The sequence below is a fragment of the Manis javanica genome, chromosome 9, assembly GCF_040802235.1.
Source record: "Manis javanica isolate MJ-LG chromosome 9, MJ_LKY, whole genome shotgun sequence".
Lineage (NCBI taxonomy): Eukaryota > Metazoa > Chordata > Mammalia > Pholidota > Manidae > Manis > Manis javanica.
This window is the reverse complement of record NC_133164.1, coordinates 10,879,413-10,904,635: the sequence shown is the minus strand read 5'-3', so window position 1 is coordinate 10,904,635 and position 25,223 is coordinate 10,879,413. Positions and strand designations below refer to the sequence as shown.

At 38.7% G+C, this 25,223-nt stretch overlaps 1 protein-coding gene across 29 annotated transcripts in view; it reads right to left on the bottom strand.

The window, feature by feature from the left end:
• Positions 1-25,223, bottom strand: part of DOCK9 (dedicator of cytokinesis 9) — a 273,892-nt gene that overhangs the window by 98,803 nt on the left and 149,866 nt on the right. For all 29 annotated transcript variants that reach the window (XM_073212409.1, XM_073212414.1, XM_037025012.2 and 26 more), the window contains exons 7-9: positions 24,170-24,304; positions 8,831-9,005; positions 7,812-7,879 (exon numbers count right to left, since the gene is read on the bottom strand). In XM_073212409.1, the coding sequence (XP_073068510.1) occupies positions 7,812-7,879; positions 8,831-9,005; positions 24,170-24,304 (378 nt within the window). The remainder of the gene's footprint in view (positions 1-7,811; positions 7,880-8,830; positions 9,006-24,169; positions 24,305-25,223) is intronic.

The window sequence follows — 25,223 nt, the reverse complement described above, 5'->3', positions numbered from 1 at the left end:
GACAGCTAACCTGGACTATGGGGTAGCAGTCAGGAAAGAGTTTCCAGAGAAAGGCCCGTTTTGAAGTATAAGAACACTCAGCCAGGGAAGGAGAGAATGGTATTCTAGGAGGAGGTACAGAAAGTACAAAGATACAAGTCACACCTGAATAATGATATCATTCATTACAATTGAATGGTTGGGCATGATGGAAAAAGTAAAGAGAAGTGAATCTGGAATTTGTATGTTAAGGACTGAAGGTTTCACTTGTAATCCAAAAACTCCTGCAATATTTTAAGCAAGGGAATAAAATAACCAGTTCTGTATTTTAGAAGCATTACTGGGGTAGGGCTGAGGCAATGGATTAAAAAGGGAAAGTCCAGGAGGCCCTTGTGGTCTTTTTGCTGCAACTGCCTCCTGGTGCAGCAAACAAAGCCCATAACACATTCCACATTCCTAGCTTGCTGACTGGAAAATCCATTAACCGAGAGAGTCATTCAGAAGGAAAAGCAGGTTTGTGGAGAAGATGATAAAGTGGGGTTTGGAGATGCCTGTGGGATTTCCTATTTGAAACATGGAGTAGACAGCTAGAGAGAGGAATCTGAGCACAAGGTAGGGAAGAAGGCTGGAATTAAAGCCTCGCAGAGCAGTAGCACAGAGGAGGGGATAGAAGACAGGAGTAGATGTGATTCCCTGGGGGAAAATGTGAGAGTAAGTCTGTAGACAGAAACCCTGGGGCCCCAGTAGTGAAGGGATGGATAGAAGAGGCGAAGCCACTGAGTGAAAGAGACATTATGGCAGAGATGGGGACGGAGCAGTGGGATTTGGAAACTGAAAGACGAAAATGCTTCTAAGAAGTCATCTCCAATAACATTATTTCCCATATCTCTGAATCTATATCCTGTGCTTGTTACTCTCAATCTCCATGGTTAAGTTTACAGAGTCAGAATACAATGTCCTCTCTCATCTGCTCCTTTTCCCTAAGAGCATGAGTCACATCTCAGCATGGATGGGGCATTGACAGCCACAGTGGACAGGGTGTCTTGTCCTCTCTGCTCATGGCTGAACAAGGGCTATTACTACATTTCAAATCATGGCTGATGAGAAACTGATTGTCTTCTTAAGTTTCTTTCAAGTAGTTGTTATAATAGGTTCGTTCTCAGCAATGGCCTTAGCAAAGGCCCAAACTCTATCATGACTATATTTAACCAACTGTCTATGTCTAGCACAATGAAATGACCACCAGAATACTAAGACACTGGATTCTAGTTCTAGCTCAGTCGTTAGGTATCTATGTGAACTTGAGCAAGCCTTTAGCCTCTCTGTACTCCGTTTCTCATTTCTGAGTAAAAGTGTTGAACAAGATGATGGCTTAAAGACTCTCACCATAACAAAGTTTGTTTTGGTGCCCTCTATGGGAGCTTTAAGGCTTCTGGAAGTTAAGGGGCATTCCTACAAATTACCTGTTATGGGGGAAAACAAGTGCCTGTGGCTGAGGTGGGCTCTCTCCATATGGGGGATAGGACAACCTTCAAGCTTCATTTTGCCTATCACCTTTCCTAATGTTTCACATCAAAAGAACAAAATAATATGTGCCTGTAGAATATCTTAACTGAACCCAAAGAATCTGCTTTACTTTGTATACAAGCCATCATCAGTGGATTCATCATACTGCTGAAAACATCAGTGCTAAGTGCTGCAGCCCTAACGCTTCCACTTCTGAATTTCTTCTGGAGTCCTTCGACAGTGGCAAAAACTGTGATTCCAGACACTGGGGTAGAGTGGATGCAATTCCTGGTGCCTTTCTGAAAGATGCTTATTTTCTCAATTTAAAGAGAAATGAACAAGGCAAGAATGACTGCCATGAACCCCATATAACTGGAGGACAAGAAGGGATGCAGGTACATTGAAAGAAGAAAAAAATTAATAACTAGCTTAAATAGACTCAAAGTATTCTGATATTACCACTAATATCCAAGGGATATTCTCTTCCCTAGAGAAACCATTTGATGGGACAATTTTAGATGTAAAAATAACCAGAAAAGCTTATAATCTGCTTTACATTCATTGATAGCTCTGTTAGGAGAAGATAAAAATTAAACTCAGCTTCTTAAAGTTCCTCCCATCCCTCCGAAGGCCTAGGATGCATCACACAGAGGACAGACCCAATAAACAGTATTGGAAGGAATTACCAAGTAAAACCTGGATGGTAAGAAAATGTGGCTCAGGAAGGGCAGGACTGTGCTCCAGAGCTAGAGAATAATAAGTATCTGAAAGCATGATAACAATAAAAACAAATATTTATTGATAATAGTGAACATCACTATACTAGATATTATCGTAAGTGCACATTTAAATTGTATACAACCTGAGGAGGCAGATACTATTATTATCCTTGTTTAAAAGAGAAGATACTGAGGCAGGAGAGGTAAATAATTTGGCCAAGAACTCACAACATTAATAGAAGCCTGGCTTTTAACTGAGGCTGTCTGGCTTCAGCATCTCAACTCTTTAACTATTATATGAGAAAAAAATAGGTAAAGAATACAAGAAGGCAAGTCAGAGAAGAAGTAACCCAAATGGCAAATAAATTTTGAAAATATGAAAAGTATCACTACTAAGTAGCAAAATACAAATTAAAGCAGCAAAACACCATTTTTCAGTCCTCTGGTGAGGATGCAGAGAAGTGGGAATATGAATTGTTACAACCGTTTGGGAAAGAAACCTGGTAATATTCAAAGCATTAAAAACGCAATAACCTTGACCCAGAAATCCCACTTTGAGGAATTTCTCCTACTGAAATGAGGGCACAAGTATTTAGACTTGTAAATATGTCATGATGTTTGCCATGCACTGTTTGTAGAAGCTAAAAACTGAAAATAACCTGTGTGTGAATACAGAGAAGGCCAAATAATATGTGCAATATCCATATTTGAAATACCATGCAACTATGAAAATTTGTAAACTAGATCCTCTGTGGTCTGAGAGGGACATCTTTGAAATATTTTTAAGTGATAGAAGATGTTTCAGAGTAAGGTATGTATCATGAGCATAGTAAAAAAATAACTAAAGGGACTACATATGTGTGTACATGTTTCTATGAGCAAATCAGTTTGATACAAGAGAAATTACAACAGGTTAGTAACATCAGTGCTCTGAGAAATGTGGGAATGGAGGATAAAAGCAAAAGATTAACTTTATACAACTTTGGACATTTTTAGTATTATAGTAAGTGCATTTATTTTTACTTAAACTTTAGTAAAGACAATAAAATTCCAGTAACATGTACTTTCACAATCTAAAGGCCCACAAAATATAGCTGTAAAAAAATATCCCACAGACTATGCTATCTAGCACTTCTCAAAGTGGCAGAAATTGGCTCTGCTCTTAAAATAACCTGTGGTCAGTTCATACTGTGGAGGCCGGAAGCACCAGACTAGCCCTGTCCAAACCCTGTCACTGCCGTCCTACTCATAGCTTTGGGTTCATTATAGAGGAAAATGGAGAAAGCAAATGGACAATGACAGAGCTATTCTCTGTGAAGAACTGACACTTGCTCAGAAGTCAAAGAAGAGAATGATCATCTAAAACAAAGGCTACTCCTCTCCCTCCTGGAACCGTGAATTCAATCACTACTGACACAGACTAATAATGTTTTCTTCCTTGTCTTAAGAAGCAGTTACGAGTATGGCCAATAGCATCTTCTCTTGAGGATGAATTATCAGAAAAATATGTGTTGACCACTGGCTCATTTGAACAGAATTGGTTGGAACTGGAAGACTTACAAAATCCTTTGGGGCCAGAATATGTACTTTTTAATCTAAAGAGCTAAGATTTTTTTACCCACTACTTGCAAGATCCCTAACTCCCCGGGATCACCATCTCATCTGTCACACAGCTATAACAAAGCATATGGTATAAGGAGGCCCAAGAAATGGGCTGACCTCATATATACAATCCTGGCTAATTCTTCTGTGTCATTATACAATGACATAGTTTTCTGTACTAGGATACAGGGAAGGAAGCATCTATCATAGACTTGGCTTATAAGATCAGAAAGGTGTCCGTGAAAAGTACTGCTGAGCTTGGCCACCTGACCCTTACTCAACCTTGATGAGATAATGAAGCTTGAGACACCATATTTTATCCTGTGTTTAATTGTGGAAGATTTACATAAAAAGATTAGGTTATTTGCTAAAAAGAACTTATAAGGTAATTGGATGTAAGCAACTTTGGACTAACATGAAACAATGCTTCCTTTCAGAACCACATGAGGACACCAAATTAAGATGAATTGCTCTGCTAAGTACCAAAAACATTAAAAACAGCAAAGCTGTGGAAGAACTATAATGTGGGACCATGAGGGTTTTCCTCACACCACCTTTACATGAAGAGGTAATACATATGTCCCAATGTCACCTACCGATAAATGTAACCAGAGAAAGAAATTATTAAATAAATAGTAATCAGGCTTACAACCTGATAATTTCACCCCTTGATTTTGTAGGGAAGAGACCAATTAAAATAACTTTAAGTACTGCTTGTGTATTAAATACAAATGTTTATACAACTGTGTACTCTGACACTGTAAATGCTGTTACCTTTACAACAAACATGTATTTGGTTCCATATTACACAACAGGAGGAAAAGAACAGGTTTCAGGGTACAGTGTGTCCCAGTAAGAAAATGATAAAGATGATCAGTACTATATGTACAAGGAATGTAGGGTCAAGAATATACCAAATATTCTGAAAACCTAAGTCCATATCATCCCTACCATATGTCACGGGCCCCTCCACTATATTCCCAAGTGAGACATCAGTTATTTTCGTACTAGAACAACTTCCTGTCTCTCATATCCTGTTTGTTATGTCTCAGTCACAATGGAAAACAAAAGCTGGGGCAACAGGATGAATGCAGCAGAAAGACGAGTTGACAAGACAGGAGCCTGTCATTAAATTACACCTCAACCACCTTTGTTCTAGTCCTTTCCCTACAATCATATTGAACTGTGGCCTGATCTCCCGCTGGATCCTTAACACTTTCCTTCCCCTATACTAACCTCTTGCCTCTTCATCCCCAGACTGAACGCCCACCTTGCAAGACTCTCTCCCTTGCCCCTTCCAACTGCTACTTCAATCTCAGATTCTGCAACCATGGAATCCATTCCTTCTAAAACCAGGATGACCAGTTATCAGTCAAATTCCTGCTTTCTTAACAGGTACAAATGCTCCCAGCCCAGGTAAACTGAAGAGGGTTATACTCTCAAACTACACTCACACTCAGGCCCTGAATTTGAAGGGCCTGGGAGTCGGGCACAGTGGGTACCTGGGCTCCCACACTGCACATCACTAAGCAGGTGGCAGAAGATGTCACCAGCAGACACCTGCCCCTTCAATTGTGATAGTAGCATGTTGAGTGAAAGATAATATATCTTAATTTTCTTTATTCTTTTTCCCTTTTAAAAATTACCTTCTGCTTCTTTTTCCCTTCTTAATAAAAATATTTTTAAAACACTTGAGAGCTGGGGGAAAACAAACAACAGGCAAGCTTCATTTCTCAGGGTTTGACCATTACCCGCAGTAAGAAATATGTTTACATCACACCAATATACATACACACATTATGTATTTTTAAAAAATATATTATTATTAAGTGCGGTGTGTTTAATATTCTCTATTCCATTTATTTTTTCAAAAATCTGGGTCATATAATATTAAGCTAAAAAAGCCTGATGCATAGAGTATATACTATGGTTCCATTTACAAGAAGGTCTATTACAGTCAGAACTGATCTACTGGGCCAGGGGTAAAAACAACGGGGGTATCAGCTGGGGTGCTGAAAGGCTCTATGTATTCATCTGGGTGGTGGTTATGCAGGTAAACAAATGTGAAATCTATTGAGCTGTACAATCAGTGCTTGGACATTTCACTCTATGTAAGTTCCACTTCAATAAAAAAGAATGAAAGATTAAAACAAAGAGAAATGGGGTTGAAACCAATTAAATTGATTTTACAATAGCTAAAATAGCTTCAGTAAACTTGGTTGCTACCCACAGTTTGTAAAGAGCTCTGGAATACTAATTTTGCCAGCCAGGTAGTGGTAGGCAGAAGAAAGAAAGGAACAAATTCTGTATGTCTTCACAAGAAAAAACATAAATTTCTAATTTATCTATATTAGGCTCAAAAAAGTATAAATCTTCTCTTTGGTATTTATTGTCTTCACCCCTTAAGCACAGAAAGTTAATTTCTAAACTCTCAATTGCATGGCATATATTACCTGCTTCAACAAACAAAACAGGTTCAACATTTTGCTTTGAGAAATTATGAACCCCAAAACATTCAGAAACAAAAAAGCAAATCTCAATGCAAAATATGATACATAGAAGTTCATGAAACCACAAACACACAAGCCAAAAACTCTTCCCAGCCTAGGAAGAGGTTATGATGGTGGCACTAAAATTAGCTTTAATAGATGCTAAAAAGGTACTGTGGTAACAGTTAGGTCCTGAAGAAAAGCAATACTCTAAAGTCCTAGCCAAGGAGGGAGATTTTATATTTTAGAACAGCCATGTTTTCTTAAAGTAAAGGTCAATGCTGAATGCTAGTCTATTTATAACCGTATATAGATAAACCATGTTTTCTATTACAGTGTTTAAGATGTGAGTGTGTAGGGTCTCTACTTCACTGTATCCACACACACAAAAAGAAGAGAAAGGCAATCACAGAGTAAGAATAGAGAGGGCCAGAGAAGACAAAGGTATTTCTCTCATTTAATAAAGAATCATTCATAGATGCACACAGGAGACAAGTACGAGGATACTCATTGTAGCATTGTCTGTAATAGAAAAGACTGAAAATAGTAGAACAACTAAAATAAAATGCTTACACAATGCAATAAAGGGATGAACTGACTCTATATAACAACTTGGATGTATCTCAAAAAACAAGGCTGAATTGAGAAATAAAAGTAAGTACAGAATAACATGTTAGCATTTATATAATAGCTTTACACATATAAACCACAACTATATATATCTTTATATGACAGATAAGTTGGTAAATATTTAAAATAAAATAGCAGTAATCCCAGAAAGCCCATAATAGTAGTCATCTCTGGTTGAGGTTGGGGGGAAGAAGGGAATGGAGTGGGGATAGTACTTAAGAAGAACTTCAATGATAACTGATTATTTCTTTAAAAATTATTGAAGCTCAGAAGACAATACAGTAACAGGTGTTGAATCTGGGTTGTAGGAATATGGTTGTTTTGATCTTCTTTGTGCTTTTCAGTAATTTTTAAGTTTTGCAGAATTATAAAAAACAGGTAAAACTTTTTTTTTTTCATTGAGAGTGACCCAGAAACAATTTGTATTAACTCGGGCAATCTGTCTCCAGTTTCGTGAAAAGATTACCACGCATCCAACATCTTCAGAATTGTGTCTATTACCTGGCATAACAGGGAGGATATGTGTGAACATGGCAAGCACCATGTTACTGGGGGAACATTTACCTGCGTGTTTTGACTATTTCTTCAATACTTGTAGTATGGCATTAACTATTAGAGGGGAGGAAAACAAAGGATAATAAAAAGATAATACTTCATGAGGCACTTCCGGAAAACAGACTGACGTCTGACTCAGGTCAGTAATGTATGTCACCTCATCTTATATTCACGTTGGAAAACAGAGAGTACTTAACTACAACATCCCTTTAATGATTTACTATAAAATGATTATTAATCATTTCAATAGATTCAATCCTAGACAAACTCAGGAAATAAGAAATATTTTAATATCATTCTATGAAGAGTGAAAAGTTTAAGATGATATTACCTTGGCAAGTTCAGGCAGGTAGCTATCTAAACCAGAACCAGAACCTTCCAACTTGCTTTGTTCATCATCTAAAATGGCAAGACAGATTACAAGTCACTCATAATTGAACGCATGTTAAACAGGAGGCAGAAAGCCATTTTTCTTACATGCCCTCAAACACAGTGATTTTCAACTCTGGATGCTCATTAGAAACACCTTGGAACTTAAAAAAAAATACTGATGCCCAGGCCTAGGGATCAGAGCTCAACATTTAATAGCTGGTACAGTATGGGTGCTGCCTGGCTGGAATGGATACTAGCTATGAACACCAGCCCACATGGCCACACCCATCAGACTCACTAAAAGTAAGGCCATCCCAGGCCAACGAAATCATAATCTCTGGTGGGACAAAGAAGAGTATTTTTTTTTAAAGTTCCCAGGCACTTCAAAGGCATTGCCAGGGTTCAGAATCACCTGTCTAAACACCTGAAATAAAATGTGAATTGTCAAGAACATAGCCAGGTTTTTCTTACCAATATAATGTAGCTTCTGCCCATCCTAATTTTGTCTTTAAAATTCCAAAGGGTATGATTAATGATAACAAAAATAAAAGTAATTAATATTTTTAAGTGCTAACTCTATGCCAGGTACTTGAGATACATTATCTTATTTAATCTTTCCATCTGCCAGCAAGGTCCATTTTTATTCCCATTGTACAGGTAAGTAAACCAAGGCTCAGAAAACATAAGTAGCTTACCAAGGTCTCACAGCTAAAAAATGATACTGCTGGGATTCAAACTCAGGTCATCCCTTCTGCCCCCAAAGCTGTGGTTCTTCCCATTATACTATTTCCTTGAAAAATGATGTCAGGCTAGTAAATTCTAATGTGAGAGAATCTGCTGACAAGCTACCTATAAAGAGCTCACATCTGTGTCACCTTTCATGTACCAGTGTAACATGTAAGTCTACTTTCTATACCTTCTGACAAAACTAAAGACGTGTAGAGTGTGCATGCACCTGGAGAAATTAGACTTACTTACCTTCATGAGAGTCTCCATTTCGCTTTTCTTGCATTGCAGCTTCAAAGTTCAGCTGGAGAATCTTGTTTAGAGTTGTGATCCATTCTTCCATTTCTACTTCGCTGTCTGCTGCCAAAAGGTAACTACTCTTGTCCTGCATCTTGAGCTCAAAAGCAAAACGCCTGACTTTGTTGTTCTGAAATGGAACATGGTAAAGAAACACATTTTTAAAAGGAACTGGAACAGCCTTAAAATGTTTTGTCTTCATTATTTGCTAATGGGTACTATCTTATTGGCATATTGGATCAAGCTACTTAAAAATACAAGCCTTTTCCCCAAATCCTCCATCATGACCCACCTCCCTTTCTTTATGTTTTCCCAACTTTATTTTCCCATCTAACACATTACATATTGTACATATTTATTTTATTTGTTGTCTGTCCCCTCAAATGGAATGGAAGCTCCTTAGGGCAGAGATTTCTTTTGTTCAATGCTACCTATTTCTAAAACACTGTCTGGCACATATTAGGTTCTTAAAAAATATTTGCTGAATGAATGAAATTTCATTGAAAATTTTCAATTCTGCTAGCATCTATTTTTTTAAATGAAGCTGTGTGTGCTATCATATTTTTAAAAGCAAATGACTATCAATCAGTATGTTTTGACTTCCTTATCTGGAACTTTCTCATCATTCAAGAGTTCCAAAAGGCATTTGAACACCATGTCTACACCCTCCCTCATGTCTCCAGTTTTTAGGCCTGTGAAAGGGAGTCCACCTCAAAGCACACAGGCAGTCATGGATGTGTCCTAGACGGGTTTTCTCTACCTCAGCACTCCTGAGGTTTGGGGCCGATAATTCTTTGTTGTGGGGACTGTCCTGTGCATTGCAGGTGTTACCAAACGTGTGCTGGTGAGTGGAGTCGACCCCAGGGGACAGCACTAGATAGAGGGTCAGCCCTGGCGCATAAGGCACAAGATTCCTTGTAGGCTCAGGCTGACAGACATGGTACCACAAACTTCACCAACCTGGTTGGGGCAAAGTAGAGCCCTCACCCACTGTAGTTCTAGCTGGCTAACTGCAGTCCCTGAGGGAGGTCCTCAGCGTAGGCCTCAGGGACAGGGTACTCCTTCCAAAAGTGTCTTTGTTCTTTGCAGTGCTTATCTCAGTAACACAGAGGAGAACAAAGCCACGCAAATGACGGTGCACAGACAGCAGGCCATGGGCTCCCTCACTGCCGCCTGGGATCTCACTTAAACTTCTCTTCAAGGCAAGAGTCAAAGAAGGAGTCAAAAGGCTGGACACGAAATGAATTTCTCTCTCCCACACTCCTTACTTATTCACAAGAGTAAAAATAAAAGGTTAACAGTTGGGGAGACATTAGGCCTTGGTTCTAAGTTATTCCTCTTTCTAGCCTCAGTGTCCTTTTCTGCAAAGTAAGTGGAACCAACTTCAAGGTTCTAAAATGCCTTTAGGCCTCAAGGTTTTACACTGGATTTCTTTCAGGTCTATTTAAAACTTTTACATTAGGTACTTCTTTAAGCCCACAGCATTAAATAATATATATACATTTTTACAAAGTGCAAGAAGAATAAAAAAAAATCACTTAAATCGCAACTGTTGGCACTTAGCTTACAGACATCGATAAAAACAATTAAAAATTTTGGAAGCCTTCACTACTATTCATTAAATACTAAACACTATCAACTGCATCTTCAGCACGAGTATGAAGGGAGAGATGTCCTTCTCTCAAAGGTTCTCCTTCAGAACCTCAGATGCTGTAAAGCACTCCTGAGATAAATGCTAGCCCAGGGACGCTGTTCTTATAAACCATCCACACGCTGTGCTGAAGACAGACATAACTCTCTTAGACAACCAAAGTAATTACTTCCTACTTTAAAATGAGATTGCAAAATATACTTAGCTTTGCTTTAAACTTTTTTCTTAAAGTCAATGCCATAAAATTCAAATAAAAAATAACTTAAAAGGTCTCTCAACTTAAGAATACCTTAGAAATTCCCACTTGGGGATCCCACACAAGAAGTTAACTCATTGTCATTGGCAGTTCACTCTGGTATTCCTCACTTTACACTGTGAATAAATATACTTTGATATAATTTTGTTTCTACAACTGGCAACTTCCAGCTGAGGTTTAGTTACCAGCTGAGAACCAGTTAGTGCCAGTAAGCTCTTGATGAAAAATCAATTTTCAGTGAATATTACATGGTGGTACAGTTCTGATCTAGGGCACAAATATACTTTCATGTATTCCATCTTCTTTATTTTTCAGTCCTACACAGTGTTTTTGTGTTTTTGTTTTTAAATTACTTATCAAGAATTTAAAACATCAAGAGTTACTTAAAATTTTGTATTTCTGGCTTTCCTGAAAAAATAAATAATCTGGCAATCTTGAGCAGGTAGTTCCACCCTTTAAATGGGACTGTTTGTGCTCTAGTTTGTTATAGTCGCCAGTATTCCCTACTGATTTACATTCAGGCTTTTTCTTTAACTTAATTTACCTGCTGGCCCTGCAGACCAAGTTTGGACCCATAATTCCCACTGCTGGCCATGAAGTATCAGGGTCTGAACTTACTCTCCTATCAAAACTATTAGAAAACTGGACAAAATAAGTGAAATGACTGTTTTCAGATATTTGACAACAGGCAGGGCAGGCCTATAATCCCTAGTGGAAGGGAAACAAATGAGATGAGCCCTGAGGCCATATCTGGATTGAGGCAAGGGAAGGGGGACCCTAAGGGAATCCCACAACTCTCCGAGTTAGAGACTGGCTGGAGTTCAGGAAGGCAGTGGTGGCTAGACCATGCAGGACACAGTTTCCAGAATGAGAACTCTCCCAGAGTTCTTTGCACATAAAATAAAAGGATCCAAATTTAGTAAAAATTCACAGTCACAAATTCATTACGTGTATATTTTCTAGTTGCATGTTATGCCTTAAGAAAAAAGTTTATCAAAAAAATCAAAATCAGGGCAAAATAAGTTTCAGGTCATTAGTGATAAGGAGAAGATCAAGGAGAATAGGGAATAACATCAGACCCCAAAGCAACATAAGCATCTAGAAGATAATGCAACACCTTCAAATTCTAAAGTACATTTCACCTTGGAGTTCTACATTCAGCCAAATTATCAATCAAGTATGAATGCAGAAAGAAAGATATTTGCAAAAGCACTCACTCAAAAAATTAACATTTTACACAAGATTTCTCAGGAAATTACTAGAGAATGTGTACCTCTGGAAAAAAAAACGTAAAATGAGAAAGAAGACAAAGGACCTTGGAAACAAGCAATCTAAAACAGGGAGGAAGCCAAAAAAGGTTTTCATAATAATGGCTCTGCAGAGGCTGAGAAGCAATTAGTCCAGATTATAGCAGGAAAGAGGACTGCAGGAGCTAAAATCCTATCCATCATCATATAATGTTCCCAATCAGTGAATAAAGAGCAATGAACATACCTTATCTAGCAATATGGAGTCAATCTCAGGAAAAATAGTAAAAAAAGTTGAAAATTATCATATGAGGGGAGTGGGGAGTAGGTGAGGGGTGTAGGCAGGAATGCGCCTTTAGAGTTAACCTTTCTGCACTGTGCAACTATTCAAATCAGATGAATGTATTGCTTGGATTGAAATGCACTTGAATTTTAAGTAGACATGTGAGTACATGAACAAGTATACCTAAGGGTCAAATCAGACAGCTGTGTCTCTAACCTTAATCCAATTGGCCCACAAAACAACCTTTCTTATAGAACCGAGCTTTAGGCCAGTGTCATGAGCCAACATTGAGTCATTTTAAGGGAGAATTCGCTGATAATGGGAACTGTATCCATTGTGAGGAGTTGTCAGGGAGACTGTTCATTAATCACACAGTGCCCTCTGTATGAGGGCCCCCAAGAGAAATGCCTGAGTGATCTTCATTCTGAGATTACTAAGGCAGCTTCTGACTAATTGGACTATTGTATCTTTGTGCATTGTGTGACGGAACAGGTCTCCAAGATGGAAAGGGTAAAAGCCATTCTGTCACCCACCTGTGGCTGGTGCTAGCTCTTTAAAACATATGCCTTTCTCCAAGTACCTCAAAATAATAAAGGCCATATATGACAAACCCACAGCCAACATCATACTGAACAGCGAGAAGCTGAAAGCCTTTCCTTTAAGATTGGAAACAAGACAAGGATGCCCATTCTCCCCACTTTTATTCAGCATAGTTCTGGAGGTCCTAGCCATGATAATCAGACAACACAAAGAAATAAAAGGCATCCAGATTGGCAAGGAAGAAGTTAAACTGTCCCTGTTTGGGGAAGACATGATATTGTACATAAAAAACCTTAAAGAATCCACTCCAAAACTACTAGATCTAATATCTGAATTCAGCAAAGTTGCAGGATACAAAATTAACACACAGAAATCTGTTGCAGTCCTATATACTACTGATGAGCTAGTAGAAAGAGAAATCAGGAAAACAATTCCATTCGCAATTGCATCAAAAATAATAAAATACCTAGGAATAAACCTAACCAAGGAAGTGAAAGGCCTGTACTCTGAAAACTACAAGACACTCACGACAGAAATTGAAGAAGATACCAATAAATGGAAACACATCCCGTGCTCACGGATAGGAAGAATTAATATTGTCAAAATGGCCATCCTGCCGAAAGCAATCTACAGATTCAATGCAATCCCTACCAAAATACCAAGAGCATTCTTCAACGAACTAGAGAAAATAGTTCTAAAATTCATATGGAACCACAAAAGACCCCAAATAGCCAAAGCAATGCTAAGAAGGAAAAACAAAGATGGAGGGATTATGCTCCCTGACTTCAAGCTCTACTACAAAGCCACAGTAATCAAGACAATTTGGTAATGGCACAAGAACAGACCCATAGACCAATAGAACAAACTGGAGAATCCAGATATAAACCCAAGCATATGTGGTCAATTAATATATGATAAAGGAGCCATGAATATACAATGGGAAAATGACAGCCTCTTCAACAACTGGTCTTGCCAAACTGGACAGCTACATGCAAGAGAATGAAACTGGATTATTGTCTAACCCCATACACAAAAGTAAACTCAAAATGGATCAAAGACCTGAACGTAAGTGATGAAACCATAAAACTCTTGGAAGAAAACATAGGTAAAAATCTCTTGAATACAAACATGAGCAACTTTTTCCTGAACGTATCTCCTCGGGCAAGGGAAATAAAAGCAAAAATGAACAAATGGGACTACATCATGTTAAAAAGCTTCTGTATAGCAAAGGACACCATCAGCAGAACAAAAAGGCATCCTACAGTATGGGAGAACATATTTGTAAATGACATATCCAACAAGGGGTTTACATCCAAAATATATAAAGAACTCACACACCTCAATACCCAAAAAGCAAATAACCCTATTAAAAAATGGGGAGAGGACATGAATACACACTTCTCCAATGAAGAAATTCAGATGGCCAAGAGGCACATGAAAAGATGCTCCCTATGGCTAATTATCAGGGAAATGCAAATTAAAACCACAATGAGATACCATTTCACACCAGTTAGGATGGCAGACATAGAAAAGACTAGGAACAACAAATGCTGGCAAGGATGCAGAGAAAGGGGAACCCTCCTACGCTGCTGGTGGGAATACAAACTAGTTCAATGATTGTAGAAAGCAATATGGAGGTTCCTCAAAAAACTAAAAATAGAAATACCATTTGACCCAGGAATTCCACTCCTAGGAATTTACCCAAAGAAAACAAGTTCTCAGATTCAAAAAGACATATGCACCCCTATGTTTATTGCAGCACTATTTACAATAGCCAAGATATGGAAGCAACCTAAGTGTCCATCAGTAGATGAATGGATAAAGAAGAGGTGGTACATATACACAATGGAATACTATCCAGCCATAAGTAAGAAACAAATCCTACCATTTGCAACAACATGGATGGAGCTAGAGGGTATTATGCTCAGTGAAATAAGCCAGGTGAAGAAAGACAAGTACCAAATGATTTCCCTCATTTGTGGAGTATAACAACGAAGCAAAACTGAAGGAACAAAACAGCAGTAGAGTCACAGACTCCAACAAGGGATTAATGGTTACCAAAGGGGAGGGGTGGGGGAAGATGGGTGGGGAGAGAGGGAGAAGCAGAGAGTGGGGTATCATGTCATTGTGAAATTGGTGCACATGGTGTGTGGGGTCACAGGGAAGACAAATAAGGACTCTGTGGCATCTTGCTATACTGATGGACAGTGACTGCAATGGGGCGTAGGGGGGGTGTACTCAATCATATGGATGACTATAATAACCACATTGTTTTTCTTGTGAAACCTTCATAAGAGTGTATATCAATGATACCTTAATAAAAAAAAAACATATGCCTGGAGCCAAGATGGCGGCTTGAGTAGACCAGCGGAAATCTCCTCCCAAAACAACATATCTTTATGAAAATATAACAAAGACGACTCTTCCTAGAATAGAGACCAGAGGACACAGGACAACATCCAGACCACATCCACACCTGTGAGAACCCAGCGCCTCACGAAGGGGGTAAGATACAAGCCCCAGCCCGGCAGGACCTGAGCGCCTCTCCCCCCAGCTCCTGATGGGAGGAGAGGAGTCAGAGTGGGAGGGGGAGGGAGCCCACGACTGCTGAACACCCAGCACCAGCCATCCGGACCAGAGCACAGACACAGTGCATGCGCGGGGCCCTGGATACTAGGGAAACAGGACAGCAAGACCTGTGAGGGCGCCCAGGGACAAAGAAAAGTGAGAGGCGTCTTTTCTTTTTATTATTTATTTAATTTTTATTCATTCATTCATTCATTCATTCATTCATTTATTATTTATTTATTTATTTTTGCGCGTGCTTTTTGGAAGTCTTAAAGAGACAGGGACCTCAAAACTGGACAGAAGCATCCTGGGACACTTAGTCCAGCAGCAGGGAATCTGGGGATCTCTGGGCACTCTAACCTCCTGGGCAGCAGGGAACACGGAGGCCCTTCATGGAGATAAATAGCCTCCCGGCCGCTCCCCGTCCAATGCGGCTCCAACATATCAGAGCAGCAGCCCAAGGCAAGCCACACCCACAGCAAGAGCGGAAATAAACTCCATAGCAGCAGGGCAGGAAACAGAAACCCTGTCTGCGTGCAGCTGCCCAGCACAAGCCACTAGAGGTCGCTATTCTCCAAGGAGAGGAAGGCCACAAACCAACAAGAAGAAAGTTCTTCCAGCCGTCACTCGTGCCAGCTCTGCAAACTATCTCTATCACCATGAAAAGGCAAAATTACAGGCAGACAAAGATCACAGAGACAACACCAGAGAAGGAGACAGACCTAACCAGTCTTCCTGAAAAATAATTCAAAATAAAAATCATAAACATACTGACGGAGATGCAGAGAAATATACAAGAGCTAAGGGATGAAGTCTGGAGGGACATTACAGACGCCCGGAAAGAGATTAGAGAAGTGAAACAAACTTTGGAAGGATTTATGAGCAGAATAGATAAAACGCAAGAGGCCAAACAGGAACGCACAGAAGCTGACACAGAGAGAGAGAAAAGGATCTCCAGGAATGAAACAATATTAAGAAAACTGTGTGACCAATCCAAAAGTAATAATATCCGTATTATAGGGGTACCAGAAGAAGAAGAGAGAGAAAAAGGGATAGAAAGTGTCTTTGAAGAAATAATTCTGAAAACTTACCCAAACTGGGGGAGGAAATAATCAAACAGACCTCCCAACAGAAAGGATCCAAGGAGGACAACACCAAGACACATAATAATTAAAATGGCAAAGATCAAGGACAAGGAAAGAGTTTTAAAGGCAGCTAGAGAGAAAATGGTCACCTATAAAGGAAAACCCATCAGGCTATCATCAGACTTCTCGACAGAAACCTTACAGGCCAGAAGAGAATGGCATGATATATTTAATGCAATGAAACAGAAGGGCCTTGAATCAAGGATACTGTATCCAGCACGACTATCATTTAAATATGATGGCGGGATTAAACAATTCCCAGACAAGCAAAAGTTGAGGGAATTTGGCTCCCACAAACCACCTCTATAGGGCATCTTACAGGGACTGCTCTAGATGGGAGCACTCTTAAAAAGAGCACAGAACAAAACACCCAACATATGAAGAATGGAGGAGGAGGAATAAGAAGGGAGAGAAGAAAAGAATCTCCAGACAGTGTATATAACAGCTCAATAAGCAAGCTAAGTTAGGCAGTAAGATACTAAAGAGGCTAACCTTGAACCTTTGGTAACCATGAATCTAAAGCCTGCAATGGCAATAAGTACATATCTTTCAATAGTCACCCTAAATGTAAATGGACTTAATGGACCAATCAAAAGACACAGAGTAATAGAATGGATAAAAAAGCAAGACCCATCTATATGCTGCTTACAAGAAACTCACCTCAAACTCAAAGACATGCACAGATTAAAAGTCAAGGGATGGAAAAACATATTTCACTCAAACAACAGAGAGAAGAAAGCAGGGGTTGCAGCATTAATATCAGACAAAATAGACTTCAAAACAAAGAAAGAAACAAGAGATAAAGAAGGACATTACATAATGATAAAGGGCTCAGTCCAACAAGAGGATATAACCATTCTAAATATATATGCACCCAACACAGGAGCACCAGCATATGTGAAACAAATAATAACAGAACTAAAGGGGGAAATAGACTGTAATGCATTCATTTTAGGAGACTTCAACACGCCACTCACCCCAAAATAGAGATCCACTAGGCAGAAAATAAGTAAGGACACGGAAGCACTGAACAACACAGTAGAGCAGATGGACCTAATAGACATCTATAGAACTCTACATCCAAAAGCAACAGGATATACATTCTTCTCAAGTGCACATGAAACATTCTCCAGAATAGACCACATACTAGGCCACAAAAAGAGCCTCAGTAAATTCCAAAATATTGAAATTCTACCAACCAACTTTTCAGACCACAAAGGTATAAAAGTAGAAATAAATTCTACAAAGAAAACAAAAAGGCTTACAAACACATGGAGTCTTAACAACATGCTCCTAAATAATCAATGGATCAACGAACAAATTAAAATAGAGATCAAGGAATATATGGAAACAAATGACAACAACAACACAAAGCCCCAACTTCTGTGGGACGCAGCAAAAGCAGTCTTAAGAGAAAAGTATATAGCGATCCAGGCACACATGAAGAAGGAAGAACAATCCCAAATAAATAGTCTAACATCACAATTATCAAAACTGGAAAAAGAAGAACAAATGAGGCCTAAAGCCAGCAGAAGGAGGGACATAATAAAGATCAGAGAAGAAATAAACAAAATTGAGAAGAATAAAACAATAGCAAAAATAAACGAAACCAAGAGCTGGTTCTTTGAGAAAATAAACAAAATAGATAAGCCTCTAGCCAAACTTATTAAGAGAAAAAAAGAATCAACACAATTCAACAGAATCAGAAATGAGAATGAAAAAATCACAACAGACTCCACAGAAATACAAAGAATTATTAAAGACTACTATGAAAACCTATATGCCAACAAGCTGGAAAACCTAGAAGAAATGGACAACTTCCTAGAAAAATACAACCTTCCAAGACTGACCCAGAAAGAAACAGAAAATCTAAACAGACCAATTACCAGCAATGAAATTGAAGCGGTAATCAAAAAACTACCCAAGAACAAAACCCCCAGGCCAGATGGATTTACCTTGGAATTTTATGAGACATACAGAGAAGACATAATACCCATTCTTCTTAAAGTTTTCCAAAAAATAGAAGAGGAGGGAATACTCCCAAACTCATTCTATGAAGCCAACATCACCCTAATACCAAAACCAGGCAAAGACCCCACCAATAAAGAAAATTACAGACCAATATCCCTGATGAATGTAGATGCAAAAATACTCAGTGAAATATTAGCAAACCGAATTCAAAAATATATCAAAAGGATCATACACCATGAACAAGTGGGATTCATCTCAGGGAGGCAAGGATGGTACAACATTCAAAAAACCATCAACATCATCCACCACATCAACAAAAAGAAAGACAAAAACCACATGATCATCTCCATAGATGCTGAAAAAGCATTTCACAAAATTCAACATCAATTCATGATAAAAACTCTCAGCAAAATGGGAATAGAGGGCAAGTACCTCAACATAATAAAGGCCATATATCATAAACCCACAGCCAACATTATACTGAACAGCGAGAAGCTGAAAGCTTTTCCTCTGAGATTGGGAACAAGACAGGGATGCCTACTCTCCCCACTGTTATTTAACATAGTACTGGAGGTCCTAGCCACAGCAATCAGACAATACAAAGAAATACAAGGAATCCAGATAGGTAAAGAAGTTAAACTGTCACTATTTGCAGATGACATGATATTGTACATAAAAAATCCTAAAGACTCCACTCCAAAACTACTAGAACTGATATCAGAATACAGTAAAGTTGCAGGATACAAAATTAACACACAGAAATCTGTTGCATTCCTATACACTAACAATGAACCAATAGAAAGAGACATCAGGAAAACAACTCCATTCACAATTGCATCAAAAAGAGTAAAATACCTAGGAATAAACCTAACCAAAGAAGTGAAAGACCCATACCCTGAAAACTACAAGTCACTCTTAAGAGAAATTAAAGGGGACACTAACAAACAGAAACTCATCCCATGCTCATGGCTAGGAAGAATTAATATCGTCAAAATGGCCATCCTGCCCAAAGCAATATACAGATTTGATGCAATCCCTCTCAAATTACCAGCAACATTCTTCAATGAATTGGGACAAATAGTTCAAAAATTCAGATAGAAACACCAAAGACCCTGAATAGCCAAAGCAATCCTGAGAAAGAAGAATAAAGTAGGGGGGATCTCACTCCCCAACTTCAAGCTCTACTACAAAGCCATAGTAATCAAGACAATTTGGTACTGGCACAAGAACAGAGCCAGTGGAACAGAATAGAGACTCCAGACATTAACCCAAACATATGTGGCCAATTAATATATGATAAAGGAGCCATGGACATACAATGTGGAAATGACAGTCTCTTCAACAGATGGTGCTGGAAAACTGGACAGCTACATATAAGAGAATGAAACTGGATCACTGTCTAACCCCATACACAAAAGTAAATTCAAAATGGATCAAAGACCTGAATGTAAGTCATGAAACCATAAAACTCTTGGAAAAAAACATAGGCAAAAATCTCATGGACATAAACATGAGTGACTTCTTCATGAACATATCTCCCTGGGCAAGGGAAACAAAGGTAAAAATGAACAAGTGGGACTATATCAAGCTAAAAAGCTTCTGAACAGGAAAGGACACCATCAATAGAACAAAAAGGTGTCCTATAGTAAGGGAGAATATATTCATAAATGACAGATCCGATAAAGGATTGACATCCAAAATATATAAAGAGCTCACACACCTCAGCAAACAAAAAGCAAATAATCCAATTAAAGAATGAGCAGAGGAGCTGAATAGACAGTTCTCCAAAGAAGAAATCCAGATGGCCAACAGACACATGAAAAGATGCTCCACATCGCTAATTATCAGAGAAATGCAAATTAAAACCACAATGAGGTATCACTTCACACCAGTAAGGATGGCTACCATCCAAAAGACAAACAACAACAAATGTTGGTGAGCTTGTGGAGAAAGGGGAACCCTCCTACACTGCTGGTGGGAATGTAAATTAGTTCAACCATTGTGGAAAGCAGTATGGAGGTCCCTCAAAATGCTCAAAATAGACTTACCATTTGACCCAGGAATTCCACTCCTAGGAATTTACCCTAAGAATGGAGCACTCAAGTTTGAAAAAGACAGATGCACCCCTATGTTTATCGCAGCACTATTTACAATAGCCAAGAATTGGAAGCAACCTAAGTGTCCATCAGTAGATGAATGGATAAAGAAGATGTGGTACATATACACAATGGAATATTATTCAGCCATAAGAAGAAAACAAATCCTACCATTTGCAACAACATGGATGGTGCTAGAGGGTATTATGCTCAGTTAAATAAGCCAAGTGGAGAAAGAGAAATACCAAATGATTCCACTCATCTGTGGAGTATAAGAACAAAGGAAAAACTGAAGGAACAAAACAGCAGCAGAATCACAGAACCCAAGAATGGACTAACAGGTACCAAAGGGAAAGGGACTGGGGAGGATGGGTGGCAAGGGAGGGATAAGGGGGGTGGGGAGAAGAAAGGGGGTATTATGATTAGCATGCATAATGGGGGGGGGGTGGGAGAAAGGGGAGGGCCTTATAACACAGAGAAGACAAGTAGTGATTATACAACATTTTGCTATGCTGATGGACAGTGACTGCAAGGGGGTTTGTGGTGGGGGGGCCTGGTCTTAGGGGAGAGCCTAGTAAACATAATGTTCTTCATGTAATTGTAGATTAATGATAACAAAAAAAAAAAAAAGAAAGAAAGAAAAGGGGGATTACTCCCTGATAGGTTAAAACTAACTGCAAATCACCGATTAATGCATGCTTTAAATATGCATAATTTTGATCATTTAAAGGGTGTCAGATGATCAGCTATGGAAGTACATTTTTCTGATAATATTCCTTTCTCTTAAAAAAAAAAAAAGAGCAGTTCCTGTGTGGTGATCTCCAATAAGTTCTTCACAATAGTATAAAGGGCATATCAAAGTGTGGGCAAAGGGTTAGTTTGTGTTTATACAGAGGATCAAAGCCTAATTTGGCTACCCAGAAAATGAATTAAGATACGATATGAAGAAGAACTTCCAACATCAACATTTTCTGGAAGAGTCATTCCAGAAGGTGATCATCAAAATCTTCAACGACGATCCTGGTGCTGTTGCAGTTGTAGCTGCATTCATCCCACCCATTCCTGGACTTGCCATTGGAATGAAGAAGGAGATATCTAAGCTGGCCTGTGCATACAGTAAAACAACAAATTTGACTGGATCTAAACTGTCGGAACTCAACCAAGAATTAGGAGAAGTGCAAGTTGCAGCACTCCAAAATCTTGCAACTATAGACTATCTACTGTTAAAAGAACATATGGGATGTGAACAGTTCCCAGGAATGTGTTGTTTTAATTTGTCTGATTTTTCTCAAAATATTCAAATTCAGTTAGACAATATCCATCATATCATTGATAAGTTTTCACAAATGCCTAGGGTGCCTAATTGGTTTTCTTGGTTTCACTGGATATGGCTGGTAATTGTAGGTCTGCTTTGGTTATGTAACTGTATTCCTATTATGTTAATGTGTGCATGCAATTTAATTAGTAATTTAAAACCTGTACACGCTTATGTTACACTACAAGAAGATAGGTCAATGAAATAATCAATCTTCCCATGTTTTCTTCCATCTGCTACTTCTATAGCTTCTCTTCTTCCTTCATAATTACAAGCCCTAAGTAGAATTCGTGCCTCATATTGAAATTACCGAGTATCATAATTCTTCCAAGTGGTAGAGATACCTCAAGACAAATGCTGGGCATAGAAGCCACAGGGCATAAATCTACAAAAAAGTAAAAAGCTAACCTTTTCAAACAATATGGCTTCTCTCCCACTTGCCAACTTTACATTCCCCTGTATGACCCTGGAAGATGACTGGTTAGCCAGAGACGGGTAAGATTCCTCAAGGGAGGAACAACCTAAGACAGGCACAGTCGCAGGGGTCCATCAGGTGAGAAATTGGATCAACAGAGATGAGGCTTAGAACCTCACCCCCCCCCTGTTTTGAGAGAAATCTTCTACATCCGTGGATGTTTTGTTGCCCTTGTCTAGCTTGGATTAATACTTAGTCTATAGGCACACACCTGATCATCTACATTTGCCCTCTTACAGCACTAAACTATGTTTTCTATCTTTATCTTGCATCTACCTACCACTTCAGCATTTTATTAAAAATAATAATAATAACAATAATAATAAGGGAGAAATGTGGGATTCACATATAAATCAAGTATAAAAATCAAACGAATAATCATAATTGACCTGATTGTTTATAGTTCATGATGCGTGATCAAAACCGAAAGTTTCTGTGATGACTGCCCTTGCACTGTTCACCATGTAAGAACTTACTCACTACATAAGAACTTTTTCACCATGTAAAGACTTGTTCGTTATGCCTCAGAAGATTGGAGACTATTGAGAATTAGGCTTGGGGTTGATTAATGATTGTGCATTGAGTCCCCTATACAGAAGTTTATTGTTGTTAACAACCATATGATCAATAAATGAGAGATGCCCTCTCAAAAAAAAAAAAAAAAACATATGCCTTTTTCTTAGTGTAATTGCATTTCATCTCCTCCTTGCCCTGACTCCCTTCTGTTCATCTTTGTGCTTTCAAACCTACTTAAACTTATGCTTTCCTGTGCTTTATGCATCCTTTAAGTTACTGCCTTAGATCTTCCTGGAAAATGGTAGGAGAATGGGTGGGTGGATGGATGGATGGATGGACAGATGGGAAAACTAGCAACCTGCTTTCAAAGATAATTCTAAGAAGATAGGGAAGGACATATAGCAAACTGGTAACAGCTCTATGGAAAAGGAGGGATGGGGGTCAAGAGGGACTTCCAATTCATCTGTATTGTTTGATTTTTTAATAATATGAATACATTAATGTATTATACATGATTAAAAATAAGTTTTGAAAATAACTCTACAACTGCAACAAGCACTATGATAACAAAAATATCTAATGTTGGCTGAATGGTTACCATGTGCCAGCACTGTTCTAAGCTCTTTACATCTATTAATTCCCTCAGTAATCATATTTGTATCGTCATTATCTCTACTTAACAAATAAGGAAAACATGACACAGAGATGTTGAATATATCTCCAAGGTCCCACAGCTAGTAAGTGGTATAGAGCAGGGATTTGAACTCAGTTTGAATCTGAAACCCAACTCTCAACTACTCCGCCATTGGTACTCCGATAGTATTGATAAAAGTCACCACTGAGATGCTAAGAACTGTCCTAAATATTTCCAGGTTATCATCCTGTCAGTTTACCCTATTAAGGAATCATGCTCATTATCTGCATTTCACGTATGAAGAAACTTCAGTTAATACAGCCTGTTCAAGATCACACAACTAAAAAGTGGCCAAACCAGGTTTTAAACACAAGAACTCATGTGCCAGAGCTCTCAGGCCTCCTGCAGCAGACTTCTGCCTCTATATTATACCTGCCATTTCCTAAAATTATGAAAAACAAACCTTTCCTCATTTTAAAATCAGCTATTATATTTCTACCACGAATACTGCCATTTTTGGAATGCCATTTGCTTACATCTGCTAATTCACAGATGGTACTTTTATTGACAAGAAAACTTGATAAAACTCATATTTACTTGAACCACTCCCATACAGGAATCCAGAAATATTGATCCTTTTGGTTCTTTGGAGATCTTTTCATCTTTATAAAAATTCAAATTGTAGGATCCATCACCAAGTTGAATCAGATGGAAAAACCGTCTTTTAAATGACTGGAAGAGAAATACACACACAGCTATTGTTTCAAAATTAAGAGTCAGAATCTCTACTGATAACTTAAAACTATACACATATATAAAAACCATTTCAATTCTCTCTAAAACAAGTCTAATTCTGGCCAATGCCCCCAGGTAACGGGCCAAGTTTAGACTATCCATCACATATAAAAATTTCACTGCATTTGAATTCTGAGGAGGTGGTTCACTTAACATTCATGGGTCACTTTTCTCACCCACAGAATTTGGTATTTTTACATAACTACCCAAAAGTAGTGCCATGAGTTCCAATTTGGGATGCAACAAGGACAACAGAAACTTTCTCAAACCCCCAAGGTTTCCTGCTCACACAGAATGGGAGCTATTCTCTGCCTGGTGACACTGAACCGTTTTCCAATCTCAGGATTACAGTGGTCAGCATTTCCCCTGATTTAATTTCTATCTCCCTGTCCATCCTACCTCCCGTCCATTCTTTCTTGACTCTTTATTATTAATCCTGGTCTTTGTCTGGTCCTAGCTCTCTCCTCAAAAGCTTTTTAGACTAGTGCTACTTTTCTCTTTGCAAATCTCTTCCAACATAACCATTCTCCCTTTAGTCCTCAACTTTTGCTTTTCTTGACTCTGTTCCGCAGGCCTCCACAGGAGTGATCAGGCCAAGCTCCTTGGGGATGTTCTGTGAGGCACCAAGTGTCACTTTTGTAGTTATCATAGAGGGAAAAGCCTGTGCTGACAACTATACCTTCACACCAGCCCAATGGTGATCTCGTCATGCTGGTGGTTGGTGGGTGACAAGGGGAAGTGGGTGGAAGTGGGTTTGTACCAATGGGGGTCCATCACCAAGGAGGCATCTTACCAACCAGACAATGTCACTTTTGTCAGAAGAACAGAAAGTGCATTCACTCTGAGCATTATTCCC